At 38.7% G+C, this 17,500-nt stretch overlaps 1 protein-coding gene across 3 annotated transcripts in view; it reads right to left on the bottom strand.

Annotated features, from left to right (window-relative positions):
* Positions 1-17,500, bottom strand: part of LOC113828092 (general transcription factor IIH subunit 4) — a 19,279-nt gene that overhangs the window by 681 nt on the left and 1,098 nt on the right. Inside the window, exons 2-9 of one of the 3 annotated variants that reach the window (XM_070119743.1) lie at positions 13,982-14,147; positions 10,742-10,849; positions 10,195-10,347; positions 9,653-9,841; positions 8,503-8,689; positions 7,970-8,116; positions 3,216-3,337; positions 2,827-2,986 (exon numbers count right to left, since the gene is read on the bottom strand). In XM_070119743.1, the coding sequence (XP_069975844.1) occupies positions 2,827-2,986; positions 3,216-3,337; positions 7,970-8,116; positions 8,503-8,689; positions 9,653-9,841; positions 10,195-10,347; positions 10,742-10,849; positions 13,982-14,001 (1,086 nt within the window). In that variant the 5' untranslated portion in view covers positions 14,002-14,147. The remainder of the gene's footprint in view (positions 1-2,826; positions 2,987-3,215; positions 3,338-7,969; positions 8,117-8,502; positions 8,690-9,652; positions 9,842-10,194; positions 10,348-10,741; positions 10,850-13,981; positions 14,148-17,500) is intronic. The other 2 variants (XM_070119742.1, XM_070119741.1) reach the window with 2 other exon arrangements.

The following is a 17,500-nucleotide window of genomic DNA, read 5'->3' on the forward strand; positions in this document are numbered from 1 at the left end:
ACAAAATAACCAGAAAAGATAAGCATGAGGATGAGGATATTCGTTCTGTCATATCTTTTCTACATAAAAATGGTTCACATAAAATGGTTCACATAATAGCCAATGGTACATCATATCGGTGCTTACACGCCCAATGCAGTGCCAATATACAGTATATGTCCTTTGCTGTAATTCATCCTTCTTTTCAACCTAAGATGATAAACAAATTAGTCAAACATTTTACAGAACACTGCTTAAAAGCTCTCTGCAATTCAGATTTTGAATGTTTGGCCACCTTGAAAGGATCAAGTTTGGATTTCATCTGCTAACATAACCTGTATTGTCAAAAAGTGAAACAAAGTCCAAGCAAAATCTGCACTCATATCTTGCTATCTGAAATGAAATTCACAAGAGAACATAAAGAAACACATTCTATATGCTTAATTAATTAATGGAATTGTAACGCCCTCCCCAATTACACTCATGAAAGGATTAATGTTCAAAAAGAAAATATAAATAATGATAAATAATAAAGACAATAAACATAAACATGTGTAAATATATAATTGTCTGTTGCCTATATTTTCATGTTTCTTTTTCCATAACCTTTCAAGTTGATTACTCTTTTAACCTAATTGTTTAGTCATCTAAAGAGCAAAAAAATGTTCCTTATATATTCGTTGTCATGAAACATTTGCACAACATACATTATTCACATCCTGAAATTTATACTTTGATGTCCGTCACCTGCAAATCTAATTAAGCCTAAATGGCTACTGATTCGTAAATGTTACAGAAAAGAAAGGAAAACATGATACCAATACTACATGTTACTGGGTGGTAATCTAATTTCTTAAAGGCAATGAAGAAAGGTGAACCTTTTGGCAGGAAAGTGTTATATCCTGTCTTCCTATGCTTTTTTGTCTTGGAGGGAGAATATCTGCTGTCTTCTTCCAAAAAGATGCAGCAAATAATTACATCTAAATTACATATAATTTAATAATATGTTACACAAATGCTTCATTATCAAACAAGGATTAATATATAAACAGATGTAGATTTTTTCTTCTTCTTCTGAGCTTACTATTAAAACAATAATTAGTGCATGAATGATATGCAAAGGGAAAGGAAAATATAATAGGCAGCATATAGTTGCATCATATATCTATCTATCAATGCTATTTTTATTTCTACTGTTACTTCTAAAAATAAAAATAATAATAATAATGCAGTGCCAATATACAGCATATGTCCTGTAAAATTCAAGGAATCACTTATCCTTTAACAGTCGCAAACTGTAAGATGTAAGCAATATCGTTGCATACATCCCTCCATGGTCGAAATGGAAGCTGTACCTTCCTGTTGCAGTCCTCCTGTATGTACATCACCAGAGGAAGCAACGATTCGCACCTGCCACACCCGAGCCTGGTTGACCTGTGATGACCTATATCTCCCTCTCGAGCAAGCCTTTTGTCTAGGCTGAAACAACCATCTCCCGGAGCCATAAAACGGCACGTTCGCCAGATGGGAGACGAGAGCAGATGGAGACATGGCAGGCGAGGGTTGCGCCATCGCTGCTCTACCCTTGGCACTCGGGGCACGGGTCTCTCGTGGGGTCTCACATCTTAATAAACCAGCAAGCCAAGACCTCTTTAATTCAACTGCTCCGTGTCCTTAACCTTTTGACATCTGGTGACGCTGGCTTGTAAAACGGGTGAAGTCAAGATACCATCATGGAAAATTTTGGCTGAGGATCCAGAGTGACAGTAACTTATCATGAAAATTTCAACTGAAGGCTGGGGTAATAGGAATGGCTCACCACGAGTGCGCAATGCTCTTGGAGGATGATTAGACTAAGTGGGCATTTTGGATTTACTTTTTTTTATTACTTCCATCAATAAACAAGTGTGGAATGTACAATCTGTCAGCCATGACCTGAGAGGACACTATTTCCATGCCCGGAATCCTAAACCTGCCCACCAGTGGTGCAGGTTTTATTACAGAAAATCAAATATTAAAAAAATAATAATAACGAAAAACAATTAGCAATTATTACTTATTGTTATCATTATTGCACTGCGTTATGGACTACCTAGAGATGATATGGAGTCCAGGCAAGGAAAACAGTCTGGATAAGGCAAATAAAATGCCAAATATAGCCACTGGAAAATGGCAAAAAAACTAAAAACATTTATGGAAAAAAGAGAAAGTAACATTGCAAAGGGGAGGTACGGAGTTTCGTCACAGCACTCGGTCTGCAAGACGTTCACCCGTTAGAGGCCACTCAAGTAAGCCCAATGCCCGTATTTTGGGCCGAGTGCAGGCTATAAAGCATCTGGCTCCAAGGGGTGAATATTTGATTAGGAAATTAAGAATGGGAATGTCTGTTTTACGTACTTTCTTATGCATTTCATTTTAAATATCCAAATATGAGTGAAAATGCTTCCATTGACAAGTTTTAACAACAGGGTTTATACAATTGTAACTGAATGTACTCGTGTTACCAGATAAATTCCAAGCTTGATAATATTAGCATGGTCTCCAAATTATTCAGCTAACTAAAGCAAACAATGGTTATATTCTAATATTATTTGTAACAAAAATTTTAATAAATAATTCAAGGCTAAACTATGTATTTACATATTACAATAATCAAACAAGTACATGAAAAATATGTAATTTACCTATCTGTATAAAGCTGTAAAAAATTGCAGAATCAAATAATAAAATACATAATGATAAAATAAAAAAAATAAAAAGATATAAATAAGGAAAAAGAAAGACAGAAAAGTGCACGCACACATACAAAGAAAAGAAGAATAAAGAAGAAAGAAAAAGAACACTTGCCTGATCTGAAATTGTACGTGGAACAACTGGATTTTGTTTGTACATCTGAGGATGACAATGCTGTGTGAGGAAACTAACAAGTTGTTCAGCGCTGATACCCTTCAACAGAGCTCTTCTCACACTTCTTCTTGACATGTAAGCAAAAACCATGTTAGGAAACCTGCAAAAACAGATATGTTACAACTTCCAGCTTGTGGTAGTGCTTTGCTTTAAATAGTTCTTACTCTGCGTGAAACTTGCATGATAACGACATGATTTGTTTGATAACTTTCTTTATACTATGAAAAAAACAACCTTTTTCATTTATACATGTTACATTTAATCGATTTTAATTATCAAAATACTAATCTTATTTTTTCTTTGCAACAAAAAATGAAAATAACATTTACCTGCTCTTTATGATGGAAAATATGGAGTACAGTGCAATTCGTAGTTCTGAAGTAGTATAGGCATATATTCTGTGATTTGTATCAATGATAAGATTCCCCTGTTTGGGAACGCTAAGGTTGCCCTGTGGAGATGAGGAAATATTTGTAAGAGAAATCTTTCCGAGAGAATAACTACACAATTGAGCCCTTTTCATCACTAACCCAATGGCGCTGGGTAATGTCTTCTGTCGTTTTCTTTTGTGAATTTTACTTGCAAATAGATGGCTCCACAAGTGCTTAGCTACCAAGGAGCCAAGGAGATGTGTTGATTTTCTAATGCTAACAGTATCAAAAGTTGGTAATATTATTGTTGGCATTGTGATTATCATTATGTTGTGAACAATACTAACAGCATTAAATGATTAAAAAAGAATCTTTCTGCAAATTGAGGGAAAAGGTAGGTAAGACTAGTATTTGACTCGTAGGTTATCAACTTGTGGAGCCATCTATATTTCGAGCCAATCAATAAAACAAATGAACAGTAGACATGGTATGCATTCTTGTCATCCTATGAACATCAACAACTTGAATACACTAATCTTTATGTACACTCCAAACACACATTGCATTTTAATTTTTGTTCTATAAATAATTTATTTACATATAAATGGCACCAAAATCATTTTGTCATCAATAGTATTAGAACTTATCTATTAACCATATTCCATGAATTTGCCAGAACGAGTTTATTTCTAGTACTATTTATCTTTGAATAATAATGAAAACAACATAAACACATTGATATCAATGATAATAGTCATAAAAGTTAAAAAAAAAAAAAAAAAAAAAAAAAAAAAAAAAAAAAAAAAAATCTGAAATTTCTAAAAGTGGGATAAACATGCTGGGTTAATAATCACCTTCTTGGTGACCAAATGCTTGTGAACCCATTACTGTGTATACTAAATCAATAAAACAAAACAACAGTGGATGGTGCATGTACCAGGCACCATAAGTTAACTTCTGAACACAGAAATATCCATAAATCAATATCACAGCCTCAGCTATATAAATTCAGTGTGTATATCCAAAGCTTGGCCAACACTGCAAGTTTTGGGCTAATTTGACACTGAGTCTGGCAAAGCCATCATCTAGGTCATCAGGACCTGGGCTAATTATATGATTAAATTTCACCCAATAACATCGCCATGTTTTTCTGAGACCGTCCAGCCTATAAATCGTCAATACATTTTGTTAACCCACTAGGTCCAGATGATTTGACCATTAAGTCATGAGAAAATTCAGCTATGGACATGAATGTCATTCTGAAGGCTGAGGAATGGGGTGATTGGAAAAACTTATCACAAGTGCACAAAGTTCTTGAAGAAAGAAAAGACTAGTGGGGTATTTAGGATGGAGCTCTTGCATTGATTCTATCAGCGAACAAGGCTGGAATATACCACCTGTGAGTCGTCAGTGGAAGAACGCCTGCTCTTGGGAGGATACCTTGCTCAGGATACCAGTCCTGCCCACCGTGACTGGCAGCACAGTTTGTTACAGGAAATCTAATATGAAGACATACAAAAAATAATACAAACAACATGATGTCACATTGATTTTGGTACTACACAGAGATGTTAACTGCCTACAGAGATGATATGGAGTCTGCTCAAGGAAAACAGTCTATTACTAAATTGACTGAACATAACAATGGACAAGTATAGACCTTGGGAAAACAACGTTTATGCAGAAATAGTTAATAATATTGCCAAGGGGAGGCAAGAAGATACTGCACTAGAATGTTCCTGTGGGCCATGCCAACAAGCCACACACCCACGAGAGTCACTACTAAAGTAAGCCTAACACTCAGATTTTAGTCCCCATACAGGTCATGATGCACCCAGATCTAACTTAAGCTCAGCCTTGCTATCATCATTGGGGGGATAGTGCTGACTGGGGCGCATAGCTGCATCCACCCTTCATTTATACCTGCAAGGATCTCTCATGGGAAGCCGCCAGGCAGGGACTCGGCCTATCTTAAGTTGTCCCACAGGCCTCCTCCACCCAGGACTGTTTCATATAGAGACAAACTGGTCCGCACGATCATCCTATGGGAAGCGAGCCAGGTGGCCGTATAGCCTGAACAGATTGTGCAGGTAACAGGTCCTGTACCAGTCTCGCAGTGCAACTGTAGGCTGGACATGTGGTTCCACCAACAGTACCACATCATCTGGCACAAGAACCTATTACAAAAGGCATCAAGGCAAGACTCCAAGGTGCAAGATAACGTCTAGGTTTCACTACCATATAGTGTAACTTGCATTATCAGGGCCTTGAAGACGTGTAGGTTGGACCTTCTGCACGGGTACTGGCATCTCCAAATACTCTTGTTGAGAGAGTTCATGACCCCTGCTGCCAGGCCAATCCATTGTTGACTTCCTCAACTGACAGCCAAGAGTTATGAACTACACTATCAAGGCACGTAAAGTGCTCTGTGATTCAAGGTCCTCACCACAAGCACCGAAAAGGTTCTAGCAAGTCCCTAGTCATGGATCTTGGTCTTGGTCTAGGGTTTCATTGCTAAATGCATCTAGAACCACGACTAAGGTTTCCAAAGATTCAGATAGAATGGCATCATCAGCAAAGTCAAGGTCAGTAACCTTGATACTGCCCAGAGTTGCTCCACATTGGCTTTGGACTGGAGCTCTGTCTAGTATCCAGTTCAAACAAGTGTTAAAAAGTGTTGGTGCTAGGACACAGCCTTGCCTCACTCTTGAATTAACAGGAAGAAGCTTGACAGGCCCCCACCACACTATACATTTTCAATATCGGTGTACAAGCTTGCTATTAATCCAATAATCCTTATTTGAATTCCTCTCAATCTCAGCACTGTTTGGAACACCTTGAGGTCGATATAGGCTGTAAGCAGCCTATGCCCGAACTCAGCAGCACTGTACAATAACTCAAAGCACCAGGATACGGTCTATAATGGACTTACCAGGAGTGATTCTAGATTGGTGGTCTCTTGATACACTCTAACAGGATATTGGCGAGAACCTTGACTGGTATACTGCCTCGGTGAATGCTGCAGTCCCATTAGTCCAGAGAGTGAATACCACACCCCTCAGTACGTCAGGGGGAATGGTACTGGACTGCATTAGGACAGCATGCAACTCTCATGCCATAGGTTCACCACTAGCATTTAACAGTTCAGCTGGGATGCTGCATATACCTGCTGCTTTACCACTCAGCTTGGAGATCCCCCCTTAATTTAAGTTAGGGAGAGTGGATCCTCACCGATGGGTGGGTCTGGCAACAGAATTTTTGCATTACCGCATCCAACTTAACTGCTGGTGGATCAACCTGGCACAACTGCTCAAAATACTCAACCCAATGCTGCCACACCACAACGGGATCTGAGATGAAGTGGACCCTTACCACGGAACTCGGTACTCCCATACACCATGCAGTTCTGAAGGATCTTCCAACAATTGCTAAAAAAGATGTGGTCAATCTCTGCATTACCTGTATCACTGGTACCAGGAGCCAGAAATCCTCAATTTCTGGGACCTTGCAAAATCCCGGAAAAGTAGGTTATTCTCGCTGCTGGCATCAGCTCCCAAACCATGGGGACCAACAGAAATCTCATGGCCAGCTTGATCACAGCCAGACACTACATTAAAGTCACCCAGAACAATATGAATATCTCGCTGAGGAAACCTGTCCAACACACATACAAGATTGGTATAGAACATTTTCAAGTCGAGTACAAACATCAGTAGGAGCATATACAGCAATAAGAGACATGAAGCCAAATGCTAGCATCAGTTTCAATACCATTTTGTGTTCAGTGTCCAGAGTAACCTCTACTACCTAGGGCTGGAGTCTGCAAGAAATGGCTATGGCTACTCCCTGAAGATGGTGACCATTGCTGCGGCCTGACCAGTAATATGTGTAGCCACCTATACTAATCATGCCACTGCCAGGTCTTCTCACCTCAGAGAGAACAGGCACCTCAACTTTCAGCCTCCCAGTTCTCTCGACAGTAGTGGTTACTGAACATCCAAACACAAAAAACGTTGCAAGCCCCCACCCTAACGTTCCGCATGAGGATTAGACTCCGGCAGTCACTCTGAGTGGACACCACCTCTGTCACTACCAATGAGCTACCCCATATAAAAGGGGTGGAGTGCTGCGGGACCTAACATCCACCTGTAGCGCTCCCATGGGCTTTGCCTCATAAGCTTCACTCTGGGTAGGCGGCTGCCGGAGTGCAGGTGGGACGATTAGCTCCCGTTCCCAACCTACATCTCAGCAGTCGCCCTCCCAACAGGGCCCACAACCTGCTTCAGTTGCTGGGTGGGAGGGGCATTTCCCCTTCCCCCCATTAACCCCAGGGGCCTTAGGGGCAGGAGTTGGTACAAAGCCAGGGCGTGTCCACATGATGATGGGCCATGACCCTGTACCTCTGGGGCTTCTTGCTGGGACTGCAAGGTGCCGAGTTTCCTTGGGTGGCCAAGAGGAGGCCCTGCAGATCATATGCTTATGCAGAGCTGCTCCCTCTTTTGCACAAGGCTAGCCAGCGGTGGCAGCTGTAAGCGAGAAGGCATGCAAGCACTTAACATTACTTAGGCTACCACACCATCACTTCACATCACCCTGAGCTTGAAGAATGCTGGATATCCACACTAATAGTTTTCAAACAGCTCAAAACCCTTAAATAGTTGAACTGAAACAATGAGGAACATATTGAGCACAGGCAATCATCCACATCTTACCTTATTTTGACCTGCTGTTATAGTACGAGCTAATTTCGTAGGGTAAAATCTGCCAGAACGTCTTCTTCGTACATATACAAGTCCAAATTTCCTTAAGTGTTGTAGAAAAGTTAGGAGCTCATTGTTCATCCCTGCCATACTGTAATCCTGCATTAGGAGAAAATAAAAGTCTTATGACGCAGGCACAATGGAAAATATATTCAAAAACCTTTCTTCACATACACGGATGGCATCAATGTTAAGTGTTAAAAAAGAAGGAAAGAAAAAATAGAGGTATTATATACACAATATAACTATTATTCCCCCTTTTCATTTAGTTTTATGTCTAACTGAACAAAGCAAAGTACTTAGGATACAAGTTAACAGTTACCATGAAGCTCATAACCATTGTCATACGGAAAATAATTTTTAAAAATTGAAATTCAAAATACGCATTGAATAAAAGAGTAAAATAAAAGCAAAAAGAACACCCAAACAGAATTCCGAAATAATGATTATAATAACAAAATTAAATAACCACACTTCACAAATACCACTCCAACTGTAGAAAAGGAAAGCTTGAAAAGGAAAGTCAAACAAGCAACAAGGTTGAGTCCATGCTCTGTGACTGTCTCTAGGTACTTGAGGATGAAAAACCACACTTGCGAGGCCGTGTCCAGCAGGAGGAACTGGAAGCCGGAGTTCGTGATCTGCATTATGGATGAATCTGACTCATCGCTGCTGTGAAGAAAAAGTAACTTGGTAATGGATACTGGAAGCTAAGGTAAGCCTATTAGGAAAATATTTCGTGAAATTTGCAGTCCTTTGTTTCATGATGAAAAAAGGTTCTAATCGTTTTTTTTCTGCAATCCTGACCCAACAGGATACCATGTCTACTTTTTGTATCACAAGCACAGAGAACTGTTAAACCTCAAAATGATTGGCCTTGAAATGAATAAAATAATAAAGGAATAAAATATGACAATATATTCCACTAAAATAACAGATATAGACTTACACAAGACAGTAAAATGCTGCCAGGAAACACAAAAGTACAAATGTATGAGCATACTGCAACGTAAATACAATAAAACAGTAATGAATTACAATAATGACCATAAAAATCAAAGTATAAATAAATAAATAGAATATTATCAAAGAGGTATCATACATAAAAAAAAAGTTTGCTTATGAATTGGTAGCATGGAAATCCTATACACCCACTCCTATCTTGCCTAAGTTGCCAAACATCAAATTCTACACTACTTTCCATCAGTATTTCGCCTTCCAAACACAAAGAGACACAGGAATCTAAACACCCTTACAGTTGGGTTAGATGTCACTTTCACATTAACTTACTAGGACCACTGGACTTTTAAGAGTTATAGGATTATTTTTTTATTCATGATTTGGTCTACACAATAAATAAATCTTTAAACTAAAACTTAAAATAGTTACTGAAACACTTTCCTAAACACACACACACACACACACACACACACACACACACACACACACACACACACACACACACACACACATATATATATATATATATATATATATATATATATATATATATATATATATATATATATATATATATATATATATATATATATATATATATAACAAATGAATAATCTTGTGTGAAGAGACTAGTGAGACTAAATCACTGAACTGAGCACCAAGAGTATTCCTTACCTTTTGATTAGACCAGCATGGACTAATGTTCTAATTGCTTTCCTGGAAATTACTGTTGCTCTCTTCCCTGGCTGGATAAGGAATATGAGCACATTCTCCCACCGATTCATTGCATATTTGTCCAGAAACTGTAAGTCTCGGCGATGAGGATCAGGATCTAATGCAGCTGACATGGTCCATGGTTTCCCTCTGTTGAAGAATTGTGAATGTTAACTGCTTAGTGAACTATTCCTGTTCTTTTTTCTTGTTAGTCATACCATGCAAACATATATTGGAAAAGAACTATAATGTAGAAATTGAAGAAGCAATGCTCACATTTTTTTTCTATTCATTTGTTGATTCTCTCCATTGACCAATCGAAAGGGAAGTTGACAAGTGATTTACAAATGTATAACCAAAACATTTTCTAAATCTATATGCTAATTTCCGATTCTCATTTACAGGTATGTATTTTCGAATCATCAAACACTATTTGTATACAGGATATTGCAGTATTTGTAAATGCAGAAATATAGTAAAAATAGGCCAAAGGACAAACTTACCCTCCTAGAGTAGCTATCTTCAAGTTTTCTCTAAAAGTCCAGCTGAGTTTAATAAATGGATTGCCTTGTTGGTCCTTCAACTCCCGCCAGATGTACATGTCAAACAGGATCTGGGCGCTCTGCTTGTGCTCTGCGGCTATGTTTCCAAGGTCTCTGTGAGAGGAGCAGTACTGATCAACCCTTTTACACATAGAATTTAAACATATTTATTACCATTACCTGAAATTTTGCAAGGCAGACCCAGGAGACATATGGCAATGTTTATCTTATTTTATGTTATCACTTTTGTTTTGTACTTAAGTCACCCTAAAAACTTGCTTGGATGGTGTAAATGGTATATAACCAGCATCAGGAATATCCATTCTGCATATTCTCATTAAACGCACTTGTCGATGCACACAAATTCGTATATAATTAATTGTGCTCCATGCTATCCCATGACCTCTTACCGTTAGTAGCAATATTAATTTCTGAAATTCACATTCACACAATAATGGTTATCAGGCAATGTTTGAAATATAACCAAGCAACAGAACTTTGTACTTACTCGTTTGGTTTCAGATGTGGGATCCATAGAGCTAGGATTGCCTGGGATATTGGCTTCGTCACAAACAGGAGGCGCAGAATGAACTGACGTGATAATTCCGGCAGCTCCCTGAAATTCACCTTTATGAATACTTCCAGTAAGAATCATATTCCTTACATAGAAATATTAGCCGGAACACTGAATTCTCCCATTGAAAATGAAGCTTGAAAAGTAATTTGCATGTTCTATCAAAAAATATTATATTCATAAACTGTTATAGCATTCTTTGATACACTTCCAAATGACGCAATACATTTGCTGTCTAAGAATCTATACAATAATTTTTTTTTAGGTTTCAAAACCTGGTTTCAGTATTAGTGGATACTTTCATAAAGATATGAATTTCTCCTGATATAGTGTAACAATCCTAGACAAAGGATATATTATCCAAAAATTATTAAACATGTATCATCCAAGTAACATGGGAATATGCCTAACTGATCTCTGGAGGAATGGTGCTATTTCTTGATAAAATTACCATGGTTATATGTTTCATTTTATATATTTTTTAATCTCTTTGATAAAGATGTGCTGCTTTGGAATGTAATTATTGAAGCTGATTTTAACAACGTTGCGACAAGTCTTGAATTTTCTGTATGTGTTACAACAGGGACCAAAAATATATTTAGCAACAAATAATCGTCGTCTTTAGGTTAGCATCAGAAAAGGTTTATTCTACATCATTGGTCATTTATTCAATTGAATAAACATTAAATACTGAATTTACATATTTCTGCATACATGGATGCTAACTTTCACCTAATTTTGAATACTGATTTATATTTTATAAATAATATTTTAATGTTTAATGTTTGAAATAAATACATGTATTTAGAGGTCGTCTAGTAATAAGGTAAGGTATTGTGCCGGAATGGGTAAAGAGGAGTTAAAGATTAGGATAAAAGGTGTTAGATATCAAAGATTAGAGAGCGTTATAGGATAGTATGGAAGTGAAAAGGGAAATGGGGGAGCAGAGATTAGTAGAAAGGGGGGATTAAGGGTGTAGGGCGATTGAGTGAATACAGTGTCTCTGTCAATGGGGAAGATATAGGAACAATGTTCAAGGAAAACAGAGATGGCTGCTGGAAAAGTAGAATAATTTGGGGAAAGGGGGGGTGTTAGATTTCAAAGATTGGTGTTATAGGAAAGTATGGTAGCGAAAAGGGTAAAAGAGGGAAGTAAATGAAGTAGAGTAGAGATTAGTAAAATGGCAAAGGTTAATCCATTAAGTGTTACATTAGCTAACATGTAGAGTACCCCCAGAGGTTACAAAAAATCTATTTCTTTCTTCTTAGCCCAAACAACCGAAAACCAACCAAGAAACACAAATAAAAACCTTTAAAGGGATCACCGCGCTATTTATAAATCCCTACGTTAAGTTGCCAGACCAGGACTTCCCCGCCCCCACTGTTGTCACATCTCCCTTCACTTCAGATGCGCTTCATACCCGGTCTTCCAGCATATTTAATATGCAACCATTAGTTTATCATCATTGCTTTCCTTGCTCTCAGAGTAACCTTCGGCAAATACATAATCCCTATCTTTATCACTATCATCTTGGAGGCCATCACTTTCAGAGTCCCAATCATCATCAAAATATTCTCCATCTTAAGGTGAAAGTAATGAATGAGTGCTGGGTACATCTAGGGATCGTCGGCGTCTATCCACCATGACAATAAGGACAGCTCTGGCGGTAGGAGAGTACCCAGAATTCCCGCTTCTTCTAGGGAAACATGCTAGACACTCCCAAGAAACTAATTACTACCCATACAAGGCAAATAATTAGCGAAAACAACATACATTTGTAAAACGCCATGTGACATGAGAAATCTCTGAGCGTACCCAGTACCAGGACGTCATGTGATGTGAAAAACACTTAGCGGGTTAAGGGGGCAGAGCAATTGGGTGAATTGCATTGTGTTTGTGATTGGGGAAGGAATTGGGACATTGTTCAAGGAAAACAGACATGGGTGTTGGAGAAGAGGAGAAGAATCTAGGGGATAAGAAAGGGGGACTGGGGAAGGTGGTGAAGTATCAGGAAGTTTGTCTGGAGGGGATGGTCACTGTTGTGATAGAGGGAATTCGTGTGAGTATTCGTGTGGGAGCGGTAGCGAGGGCGGGGAATGTTGGAATGGTGTAGGAGGAAGGGAACTTGAGTGAATATCTGCAAATACTTTAAATGTAGGAGCAAGAACAGAGGGATGAGGGAGCGGAGTGTTCCCTTGGGTCATCATTATGAAGTTTTGGATGTCTTCAAGGGTTTTGGAGAGGAGTTGGGTGAAGAGGACTGAGAAACCAAGGTTCTTTTGCAAGAAGAGGAGATAGATATCTGAGGAGCAGGGGAAGAGGAAGGTGTAGGAGAGGGTGGAGTGGAACAATTAGGTTGCCTGGTGCGACAAATATAGTAAGGAGGAGGGGTACGTATCAGTGACGTGGTAGAGATTGGAGTATCTGGATTTAGACTGGAAAAAGAATTTGCCTAGGGGATAGGGTGAATAAAGATTAGAGTATAGGGAAGAGATACTGGGGGAAATGCAGAAACATCTTGTGAAAATGGTGGTGAAGAAGAGTGAAGGACTGTTTTGGAATAAGTTAAGAGAGAAAAATCTCATCATGCTTCTTGTCTAGCCTCACGTAGAATGAGGCCTAGTTTGAATCTGAGGACTGCTACCTTATGGGAGTCCACACAATTGGCACATGTACATGACTCTGCAGGGCAATTTGAACGGTCATGACAGTTGGGCACATAGTGGGCAGCGAGGTGTGGAGCGACAGTTTTTGTCTGGGTGGCCAACACGGCAACATTTCTGACGCTGACGAGCAATGGGTTGATGTGGTTGGACATGGTAGGACAATCCACCAATATTAGCTTCATGGTGAAGGTCATGTCTACAGAAGCTAATCTTGGCAATATTGACTTAGGACTTATGTTGGCCTCTGAGAAGATTAGTGTGACAATGTAGTGCCACTGCATCCTAATCAGCAAGGTAGGTAAGTAGGTAATTTTCACAGTTTGACCAGTACTTGTAGATAGGACAAGCATTTGGGGGTATAGAAACCGTTCCAGTAAAAGTATTATGAGAGGGGTTAGGTTTGGCCGGAATGGGTTTACCAGTGCGGTCAGTTAGGGTTGATAGTGGGATTCAAATGTAACTGTCACAAGGTGTGAACGATCAAAGCTACTGCGAAAGGTAACCTTACCTACTTGTTTTTGGAGGCATTGTTGCAAGAGAAGGGTATATTTTTAAAGGGAAAGAATCAATCCCACTTGGCTGGGCCAAAGAGAGTACTCAGAAGGTTTGCAGAGCTAGAGGCTGTAGAAGGACGAGGGCGAGAGAAAAATGGGGTGGTGTGGAGTGGAGTAGTTCTGTGGGGAGGAGGACAATAATCATGAAGAGTAGTAATATGGGAAGAGGGTGTAGACATTGAAGAGGACTGTGTCGTAGGAGATGGAGAGGAGAATGTTGGGAGACATGAAAGTGTGCTCTCTGGAGGTTGAGTAATAACTTGGGGGGGTATTTTGGAATGCCCCCATTTAGGGTGAAGAATCTCCATTACTAGCCCTGATGTGCCTGAATAAAATGGGAAAAAGAAAAGGTTATCCCTTCAGGGTCCCAGTATGGGGTAAGGGCTAGGCAATTAACCGAGGGAATACTGTGTCCATGGCTCCCAGAGGCAGTTCGTGACTGACATAAAGCCAGCCTTTCATCCTTGCAGCACGGCTCTCACACCTTAGGAATAGGATAGAAGAAGGGGATGAAGATACGGAAGAAGAAAGGGAAAGCAAAATTAGTTCAGGCGAGGGCTGAGGTGCAAGGTAGGGGTGATCCCCTACACTGGTGACCATTTGAAACCTAAAAATTATCCCCAAGCCGTTGAAGAAAAAAAAAATCGATGTGGAGTTGGGAGCAAGTGCATCTATAATGTAAAGAAATACCAAAATCGAGAAAAATACATAAGTACAGGGTAATTTTACAGAATACCTTTGCACAACCAATTATGACGATTGTTAATGATGGATTTCTCTTATTCTCTACTATCCAAATGTATTGAAATTATGCAATGGAGACCGCCCATTAGACAATTATCTTGGTCCCAATAACAGGGTAGGGCATGAAAGGTACCAGGGAAATTATAATAAAATAAGTCACTATTGCGAACCCCCTCCTAGGGGCTACTACCCCCATGGGGGGGCAGCAGCCTTCCATGGGGGATTTGCAGGGGGCACAGTCCCCTGCATTAGACAATATTGTGACTGATTCTGTGCTTATTATTCATATTTTACTCTGCAATTTCCCTGGTATCTTTCATGCCCTCCCCTGCTTTCGAGGCCAAGAATATGGGGATTTTGGGAGGGGGTTCCGTGGCATAATTCCTACATATATGCTTACTAGAGGGTGAGAGGAATCTACCAATACCAAAATCATTGCAATCAGATATGGCAGTTTTACAAAATACTTTCGCAAAGCGCAGTAGTGCCTTTTAAAGAGTGGCAATTATTGATTGATGGAAACGTTCAGTCATTTGTTGTGCAGCAAGTATATTGAGAATTGGCATTTTCCACAGCTATTTTTTTTTTTCTTTTGCTTTTTTGGCGTTGCACTTTTCCAGTATAGACTATTTCATATATCAGTGTACTGTGTCCCTAGCTTTTCCTCTTCTTAGAACAATCATTGCGGCAGCCGTAATCAGCACCAACTGCGCTAGTGCCAAGACAGCGCCTTTTACCATGTGCGTACATGTTTGGGATGACCTGAGTTGGTTAGGTTAGATTAGGTTGGTTAGGTTGGGTTTGATTAGGTTGGTTAGGTTAAATTAGAGTCATTAGATTAGGTTGATTTGGTTAGATTAAATTAGTTATGTTAGATTAGATTGGTTAGGTTGGGTTTGATTAGGTTGGTTAGGTTAGGTTAGATTGGGTAGGTTAGATTAGATTGGTTAGTTTAGATTAGATTGGTTAGGTTGGGTTTGATTAGGTTGGTTAGGTTAAATTAGTCATTAGATTACGTTGATTTGGTTAGATTAAATTAGTTATGTTAGATTAGGTTGGTTATGTTAGATTAAGTTGGTTAGATTAGATTAGGTTGGTTAGGTTAGATTAGTTTGGTTAGGTTAGGTTTGATTAGGTTGATTAGGTTAAATTAGAGTGATTAATATAGATTGATTTGGTTAGGTTAGAATAGGTTGGTTATGTTAGATTGATTAGGTTAGATTAGATTGGTTAGGTTAGGTTAGATATGATTGGTTAGGTTAGGTTAGATTAGGTTGGTTAGGTTAGATTAGGTTGGTTAGGTTAGATTAGATTGGTTAGGTTAGATTAGGTTGGTTAGCTTATAGTAGGTTGGTTAGGTTAGATTAGGTTGGTTAGGTTAGATTAGGTTAGTTAGGTTAGATTAGGTTGGTTAGATTAGATTAGGTTGGTTAGGTTAGATTAGGTTAGTTAGGTTAGATTAGATTGGTTAGATTAGATTAGATTGGTTAGGTTAGATTAGGTTAGTTAGGTTAGATTAGGTTGGTTAGGTTAGATTAGGTTGGTTAGGTTAGATTAGGTTAGTTAGGTTAGATTAGGTTGGTTAGATTAGATTAGGTTGGTTAGGTTAGATTAGATAAGGTTGGTTAGGTTAGATTAGGTTGGTTAGGTTAGATTAGGTTGGTTAGATTAGATTAGGTTGGTTAGGTTAGATTAGGTTAGGTTAGGTTGGTTAGATTAGATTAGGTTGGTTAGGTTAAATCAGATTGGTTAGGTTAGAGTAGATTGGTTAGGTTAGATTAGGTTGGTTAGGTTAGATTAGGTTGGTTAGGTTAGAATAGGTTGGTTAGGTTAGATTAGATTGGTTAGATTACATTAGGTTGGTTAGGTTAGATTAGGTTGGTTAGGTTAGTTAGGTTAGATTAGGCTGGTTAGGTTAGATTAGGTTGGTTAGGGTAGATTAGGTTGGTTAGGTTAGATTAGGTTGGTTAGGTTAGTTAGGTTAGATTAGGCTGGTTAGGTTAGATTAGGTTGGTTAGGGTAGATTAGGTTGGTTAGGTTAGATTAGGTTGGTTAGATTAGATTGGTTAGGTTAGATTATGTTGGTTAGGTTAGATTAGGTTGGTTAGGTTAGATTAGGTTGGCTACGTTAGATTAGGTTGGTTAGGTTAGATTAGGTTGGTTAGGTTAGATTAGGTTGGTTAGATTAGATTAGGTTGGTTAGGTTAGATTAGGTTGGTTAGGGTAGATTAGGTTGGTTAGATTAGATTAGTTTGGTTAAATTAGATTAGGTTGGTTAGGTTAGAATAGGTTGGTTAGGTTAGATTAACTTGGTTAGGTTAGATTAGGTTGGTTAAATTAGATTAGGTTGGTTAGATTAAATTAGGTTGGTTAGGTTAGATTAGATTGGTTAGGTTAGATTAGGTTGGTTAGGTTAGATTAGATTGGTTAGGTTAGATTAGGTTGGTTAAATTAGATTAGCTTGGTTAGGTTAGATTACATTAGGTTGGTTAGGTTAGATTAGATTGGTTAGGTTAGATTAGGTTGGTTAGGTTAGATTAGATTGGTTAGGTTAGATTAGGTTGGTTAGGTTAGATTAGGTTGGTTAGGTTAGATTAGATTGGTTAGGTTAGATTAGGTTGGTTAGGTTAGATTAGATTGGTTAAGTTAGATTAGGTTGTTTAGGTTAGATTAGATTGGTTAGGTTAGATTAGGTTAGATCAGATTGGTTAGGTTAGATTAGGTTGGTT

This window comes from Penaeus vannamei, unplaced genomic scaffold, assembly GCF_042767895.1.
Source record: "Penaeus vannamei isolate JL-2024 unplaced genomic scaffold, ASM4276789v1 unanchor604, whole genome shotgun sequence".
Lineage (NCBI taxonomy): Eukaryota > Metazoa > Arthropoda > Malacostraca > Decapoda > Penaeidae > Penaeus > Penaeus vannamei.